Here is an 8,708-nt window from a genome sequence, read left to right on the forward strand (position 1 = left end):
ATCCAGCATTGATATTATCCAAGTTAGTTTTTATCTCTCTCTCCCTCTTAGAAATAAAATATTTAAGCTTATGACACTGTCAAGTTTGTTTGTACACAGCCACTTTACATAGACTCACATTATGAGAGAGCTTTGAATTATTGGTGAGAAAGCCATCTCTGTTGCTTTGGAAAATCGCAAATAGTTCTCAAAAAACAGCCATAAGAATTTTAGTAAGTAGAAGATGACCACTTACTGTAGGAGCTATTGGGATTAAAATATTTCAAAAAGAAGTAAAAGAATTTTTAGACATTTGCCATTGTTCAGTGATACAAAAAATAATAACACTACATTTTGGGATCTGTAACCTTATCTCGTCTTCAGTTGGATAACTAACCCAACACATCACTATAATCTATGTTAAAATAAAAAAATCGTATCAAAGTATTGTGATCCACAACTCTACACACACTGTCTCTAACAAATACACTTCATAAAACAAACACTAATTATTATTAAGGTTACTGTTCAGTTGCTGGTTATTAAATGCAGATCTATTTTCTTTCTGTAGTGCAGAGTGACCTGTATTCTTTAGTCCAGTATTAATAATTAGTGTTTGTTTTATTAGATACACTGTGTATAAAGCTGACTCACATTGCAGTTCCTAATTGATGTGTGACAAAACACTTTGTATGATTAGGTTTATTTCAACCTAGATTATATTTATGTGTTGGGTTAGTGAGGAAGAGATCTGTTTGTAGATATTGAAACGTACAGTCAAACTGAACAATGGCAAATGTCAGAAAAAATCAGAACAAATAGATTAGTTTCTTGGTTACAAACTTACCAATCTTAAAAACAAAATAAACTGATAATAAAAATGAAAACTTCTGATTGAAAACTTTACTACTGGTTCAAACTCTAATTTGAATAGAAAAAACCACAGCACTTTCAAGGTCATAAACCGTATAATACAAAACTAACTTTCTACTTCTGCCTAGAAATCATAATACCACCAAATTTGGCACTGAAAAGATTAATACTCGTATAATACTGCATTAACCACCAACAATAGATGGTTTTACATCTACCTGGAAGATAATAAATGAAAACATCTGAACAATGGAAAAAAACTAATTAATTACTAAATTGAAACTACTTTTTAACGGGACATTTATGGTACTGTAACATTTAAATGAACCATATAAATGTATGTTCAATAAGACTGAACCAATATACAATATACATGCAACAGTAATAAACTAAGGGAAGATAGACCATTAAAAAAGTTGTGGTCAATGTAAAACTGAATCAGATAGTGTGTTTATAGCATGTTTTATTTGGATTTGTTTATTGTGAATTTTGAGTTAGTGATTTTTGAGATAAATCAGGAATTAAATAATTATATCAATATTAAAAGTTCAGTAAATTTTACCAAGGGTACACCGTTGTGTATTGTACAATTCACTTAATTATTCTGATGAATTCATATTACCATACTACATATCCCTAAGAGCAAAGAAGATCCTGGATCCACCAGCCGTACATTTAAGCATTTGTGTTGCGTTTTCAGTTTGGCAGAAACTTTCTACCTTAGTCTTCTATACATACCCAACTCTATCAGCTAATGATGAAATTGTTTTCATACTTTAGTAATTTGCTTCATGCGTTAACTGTTGATATAGTTCTAAAACATTTTAAAACTACTATCTAAAATACTTACAAAACATGATTAAAGAAAGTGAACCTTAAAATTTAATGTTAGTAAAAGTTTTGTAAACTGTAATGACACATGTGTAGAGCTCTGTTAATTAATTGTGTTGTAATTGCGTATTAGTAGTAACAAAATCACAAGTAGTACAAAAAAAAACACTTTGGCAAGTAGTGGTCTTATTATGGAATGGTGTTTTGAGTACATTGAGTGACTTCCAGTTCGATTTAAGTCAAGTTATACGACTCTTCATTGATCGCATGGGCAGGCCTGTACTCCGACGGGCCCCGCCACATGTCAATTTGAAACGGACGATATAGCTCAATCTAATATAGGCTACTGTTAAAAGCTAAATCTGTATTATCGTTAATTAATATTACTTTTAAAATCATCATGATCACATTCAAATTCTGAGCAGAGAATTTCTGTATTATTTATCATTAACAAAATAACTAGATGTTTTTAATGCAATAATGGTTGGTTAGGGAGGGGTTAAAGCGGTGTGACGGGGCCCGCAAAAGCTGAGTTCGGCTCTGCTCGTGGGCAGTATATTTGGTGAATGTCAAAAATCAAGGAAAATAGTTTACATTAAACATCCTGTTTATAGAATTCACATTAAAAATATAATTTTGTAAATATTACAAACTATTTTAAGTAACACTTAAATTTTGTTTTATTGCGCTTTAAAAAAAATAAAAGTTTACTTATTTGTAGTTATCTATTCTTGGTTAAAGTATTATCACAATTACAGAACTATAGACTACCAACAAGTTATGGTTCATGTGTATTGCCATATCTAGAGCATTGTTTAACCGGTTTTCTATGTTTGATTAAGTTACCATCTATATAAATAGTACCTCACTGACCCTATTACAGTGAGAAAGTAATTTCTACCAAAATCTGTTAGGGTATTTTAAGGATTTAGTAAATGCTTCTATTAAGTTTTTTAAAATCTTTAAATAATATCTATTTATTGATTATAATGCTTTGCTTATTGATTTTAAATTCTCCTATTCTACAAGGACATATCCAGAAAAGAGGTCTGGACTTTAATTAATTTTTTTTGCAAGTGATTATTATTATTTAAATAATTCAGTATTACTGACATGTACTGCTGAAAGATCTGTCTCAACATTAAAACAGGTCAAGAACTTGTTAATGAACAAAATGAGGAATGAGCGGTCGACTGCACTTACTTTCTGTCCACTACGGGGAAATATCAGTCTTCTTGATCCCCTTTAATCTTTATTGGCTACATTCCTGTTATTCTACTTTGTTTATTTCTTTAACCAAATATGTTATAGTTTTCTTTGGTGTTGTAATGAAATTAATTTATTATTTATCATACAATATTGCGAATGTGGGGATGTAATATAAATGGGGTGCAGAGACTGTTTGTTTTTAGAAAAATGTCTATAAGAATATTATTTAAAACTAAAGTTAGAAGAGTCATGAGAATCTTTTAAAGAGTAGAACTTCTGTTCTTATCTCATCTATAAATTTTCTTTGTTTAAAGGTTATTTTTGACGATGGAAGGATTGTGAAGGAAACAGGATTTTTCCGGACATTTGCCATCGTTCAGTGAAACAAGAAAACAGTAACACAGTAAAACAGTAACTATAAATTTTGGAAGAAATAATGAGTTAAAAGTTTAAATGTAAATAATATAAAGGGACTACCATGATCATTATATAATTAAACCCCTAGATCAATAGCTCAGACTAAATTTATTTAGAAACCTTACAAAGCAGGAGTTAGATTATAGATACTGTAAACTCTGAATGAATGAATGAATGAATGTTTATTGTCATATTACATCTTACAAGATCCAGCTATGCTGGTAAGACAGATGACATAGTCAGAAATTTCCCTTTTTTCGGTCTCCCATCGTTAGTAGTAATATATTTAAAAAGAACAAGATTCCAGCTAAAAAGATTTGCTAACAAATAAATAAGCTCTAATATAAATAACAGTATTAACATTTTAAGCTATGAATAAATTAACTATAAACTAATTAACAGTATTAAAACCTATGTCAAACATTTATTTTGTAAAACATTCCTGAGTCAGATAACATTAAAATTGTAGTGCACCATAACGTAATAACAATCGATCATTAAACTAATTAACAAATAAAACAATACAATTAGTAAAACAATTAACAAATAAAACAATAAAATTAGTAAAACAATAAAATTAATAAAACCATTAACAAATCAAACAATAAAATTGGTAACAATATAATAACATATTATTCAAACAACAAAATGGAGATTAATTATTGAGTTTTTATTATATTAAATTAAGTTTCTTAGGAGAAAACACTTAATCTTCATAATTAGATTATTATGTTTTTGTCATTTAGAAATTTGGAAATCTTGTAGTAGGCCTTTTCGACAAACATACTTTTTATTCTATTTAAGAATTCAACTTGTGGCATTTCTTTGAAATTGTTAGGCAATTTGTTGTAAAGTTTAATACCCATATAATAAAAACTTTTTTCGAATATGGCTGTGGTGTGTACAGGATATAAACAAATTGGTATTTTTAGTATAGTGTTGATGAATAGTTTTTTCTTTAGAAACCAGTTCAAATTTTGATGAACTTGACTCAGTACTTCATACGTGTACACACAAGGGACAGTAAGAATCTTCGATTTCTTAAATTTTTCTTTACAAGAACTTCTTCTGGATGAGAATGTCATTATTATTATAATCTTTTTTTGGATTTTTAACACTTTTTCTGCTATTTCTACTGAGCTCCCAAAGTGTAAATTCCAAACTTCATAATTAATTGAGTAAAAATAGCCATAGTATAGGGTCATCTTTGTTTTTAAGCTTGTGATGTGTGTAACACAGCTCATATTGAAACAAATAGAATTGAGTTTTTTACATAAGTTTTTTGTTTGTCCTGTCCATGTTATATGTTCATCAAAACAAACTCCCAATAGTTTTACATTTTTGCAGCTATTTATTTGTTCTTTATCTATTGTGACTGTAAACATTTCTTCTCTTTGCTGTCTGTTTTTGAAGTGAATAATATTTGTTTTTGTAGTATTCAGAATCATTCCATTAACTTTAAACTTCTAATTTAACTATAGTTTGTTCTACTAATAATTTCATTACATGTAAGTTTTTCTCCTTGATTATAGCTGTGGTGTCGTCAGCATATAAGACTAATTTCGTGTCTATGTCTTGTGGGTAGATCATTTGTATACAATGTAAATAGTAATGGTCCTAAGATCGATCCTTGCGGAACTCCTGACACTACATTTTATTCTGAATGATACTTTTTATAGTCTGATACTAAAGTTGTTTTTTGTTTTCTCCATGTAATATATGACTTCAACCAATTTAAAGATGTGCCCTTCACTCCATATAATTCTAATTTCTTCATTAAGATATCATGATCTACACAATCAAATGCCTTTGATAAATCACAGCACACTGCCACTGTAGACTGTGATCCATCCAAAGCATTGTAAACTTCCTCCGCAAGGTTGGTAAGTGCCGTGTCAGTTGAGTAATTTTTTCTAAAGCCATGTTGACAACCAGTAATCGGACTATTTTTTTCTAGGTATTTGTATAATTGATGGTTTACTACTTTCTCATATAGCTTGGAAAACACTGATAACAATGAAACCGGACAATAGTTTTTGACTTGAGTTTTCTCACCTTTTTTGTAAATGGGTTTCACTACTGAATATTTAAGCTTGTCTGGAAAAACACCTGTTCCTAATGATTGATTAATCAAATTTGTTATTGGCTTCACAAGATATTCCTTACAGTCTTTAACTATTATTGAGGGAATTTCATCTGGGTATATAATAATTTGATGACATAAAGAAATCATTCAATTGAAAACTTTCACAATTTTGTTGTCTAGAGCCCACTCAGTGCAAAAATTCATGGAGTATAACACAGTAAAAATAACTGAATTTAAAATAAATATGTATATTTGAAAATTATTTATACATATTGTTATTTATTTTCAATCATTAAAACATTATGAAATTATAGAAAATCTATATAAATTTAAGAATGTATGTTATAAGACATTGATTACACAACAGTGTTGCATATATCTACAAAACGGTTGATGCGATTAATATAATGAATGGAATTTTTAAACTATCATCTCTTAGTTTTGCCTCATTTAATTCAATAATTTCCTGCTGTAATAAGGTTTATGAAGTCTGGGCTTTTTGGTATTCTATAATTAGTGGATAGTAAAACAGCTATATATGCTGTTTGAAAGAGATTTATTATAAGTAGTTTTAATTCTAAAATCTGGCATCATCAGTATCGTAATAGAAATCATCAATGGTGTAAAAATATTGAAACTTAATTTTGATTTACTTTACAAAAACTAAATTAATTTCATTGTTTATATATTTTTGTATACATTTCCTATGGACTGAGTATAATTGGAACTGTTTTTACAAAAAGATTTGTAAAATATATTTAGACTTTTTTTGAAGTCAGATAATTTTGACTGCACATTAATATTGTAACCTCACTCTGAAATTAACTATTAAATAATAAAATGTTTAATAGTTAAATGCATTCAAATCCATTCATTTGTCAAACAAGCCACTTATAATAGAGTAATTTATTATTCCTAATGAAAGTTTGGTAGTAGAACTACTCCAGCATTATAGCAATGAACATACAAAATCAACAGAATTTATATCTAATCAATTTATTTGATTAGGTTCAAAAGGCAAACAGCACCGAGATTGTTGGATACGTTCTTAAATATGTCAGTATATATTTTATAAACAAAAAGGTATATTTCCGGACTCAATTTCATCTATATTTTTTAATATGGAAGATTGGTTGTAAAAATTTAGAAAAATCATTAGTATTTTTGAAGTAGTTTTATATATATATTAGGTTTTTTTGTTTGATTCCTCACTTTCTTTTTGTTTCATATTTGTTGTAAATATTTATACAATGTATACTTGTGTTTATCTGATGAAGTGTACTTTGATACACGAAAATTCGTAAATGTTTTGTACCACTATACAGTGGCTTGTTCTTGATTTGTTGAAGAGAGTAACCAGTTTCTGTGGATATATATATATATATATTATGCAAAACAAAAAAGACAAGTGATAACCTGACAAATGCTCTAAAATAAATTTAAAATACATGAGTATTCAGGTCAATAATATTATTGATTTGAAAGAAAAAATCTGTAAAAATCACAATTTATAAAATATGGTTTGAGCCCTCACCTTGTTTTCCGTAGCGAAGAGGAGGATTGGGGTGAGACATCAACAGACCTGCGTTTTGGAGCTCCTTTTGGTTCTTCAGACTGCCTTCGCCTTGAGAAACTTCCAAAGATGTAAGCCACTTGATCCATGCCGAGGGTGAAAAAAAACACAATCGTATGAAGTATTTCGGCCAGGTTAAAGATTATATGTTAAGCATAGTTTGACCTTGTAAGTACTGACAGGTGCGATGCTTCACGCTTACTTGTGGGGCTTCATCCCCTCCTTCCCCCTCCAGTACCTGTATACCCCTCCGTCAATCATATGTTACATGACATTCTTACATATCTGAAATTGATACAAAACCATACATTACATCATTAACATTACACTGAGGGTAAATACTTGAGTGAATTTTATGAAAGTCCAAAACTGATAATAATTAATAATAAATGGAATAAATTAATAAGCATTTATAGCAATGTCCTTGTGGGCAACTCTGTTTCTAAAACTGTGATATAGATATATATTTATTTTATATTATTTCTCCTTTTATGTAAACCCTCATTATTTATTATCTTGTTGTTATAGAACTGTTTCTTTTGTATTGGTTGTAGTTTTGTGCTACTTTGTTGTAAAATGAAAATATTGACTATACTAATATCTTATAATGGTTTTCAATGTTGGAATCTAAAATAAAATAAAATAAAAAAAATTCTGCAAATGGATAACAGTTAAAAATTCTTGGTTTTGATCTCCCCAAAAATAGAAAAAAAACACTAATAGGAAAAATGAACAAATATTTTATGTTGTATAAAGGATTATTGTGATACTTGATACTAAAGAAATAACTATAATAAGAAACAATAAAATAAGAAAGGCCAATCCCCTTTTAAGCCTTATTTTGCCTGTTCTCAAGGGCAACCTGCCTAAGGGAGGATCTTATAAAAGAGAATAAGGAGAAGAGTTATGTAGTACAAGGTTGATGGTAGTGATAAAAGCTGCTATGGTCACAGACAGGATTTGAACCTGTGTCATTTCCTACTCTGATATAAAGTTCGAACTCTCAGACAGCTTGGCCATTAGTATACTTTGGGTGCCTAAGAATAAAAATAGTTGAAATTCAAAGACTTATAACCATACATAAAAATAAGAAATTTAATACACATGTACTTAGGAAGAGAGTTTGGTTCAATGGGTGGACAATAATGGTTAAACTCTACACTAAAAAATAAATAGATAAAATAAAAAAAAAAATAGAAATTCTACTTGCTACAGGGCATACATAGACTTATAAAAATTTTGAAAAATTTATTTTTTATAGCTAAGAGGAAGGAGATAACCCTTAAATAAATCAGTATTGATAAAAAATATAACAATTTTTACTGTAGTTTAAAATTGACTGGATTTGATCAGTATTTTTTGAGCAATTAAACGTGTAAAATTACAGATATTTAAAAGAAAAAACTTTAGAAAAAAAGTTTTATTTTATATGAAAGTATGAATAATCCGAGAACCCATACTAATTGCTTATATGAGAGTTGAAGTCGTGTATTATTTCAAGTGAGCAAAAAGTAGCCAGGAACAAATTTAAGGAGTGGTCAAAATGACTGATATTTTCTGTAGTGGACAGTAAGTAAGTAAAGTAAGTGCAGTCAATAGCTCATTCCCAACTTTGTTCCTTAAAAAGTTCTTGACCCATTTCAAAGTTCTCTTCAGAACGAATAAAAGTCGAGAACAATCTTTAATATGTACATGTCATTAATACTGAATTATTTAAATAATAATAATGGTTTGCTAAAA

At 28.9% G+C, this 8,708-nt stretch overlaps 1 protein-coding gene across 1 annotated transcript in view; it reads right to left on the bottom strand.

The window, feature by feature from the left end:
• The window catches only part of LOC124364706 (tripartite motif-containing protein 45), a 47,339-nt gene extending 40,194 nt beyond the window's left edge, over positions 1 to 7,145 (bottom strand). The window contains exon 1 of the mRNA XM_046820396.1: positions 6,930 to 7,145. Coding sequence (XP_046676352.1) covers positions 6,930 to 7,057 — 128 coding nt within the window. The 5' untranslated portion in view covers positions 7,058 to 7,145. The remainder of the gene's footprint in view (positions 1 to 6,929) is intronic.
• Between the last annotated feature and the right edge of the window lie 1,563 nt (positions 7,146 to 8,708).

Source organism: Homalodisca vitripennis, chromosome 6 (genome assembly GCF_021130785.1).
Source record: "Homalodisca vitripennis isolate AUS2020 chromosome 6, UT_GWSS_2.1, whole genome shotgun sequence".
Taxonomy (NCBI): Eukaryota; Metazoa; Arthropoda; class Insecta; order Hemiptera; family Cicadellidae; genus Homalodisca; species Homalodisca vitripennis.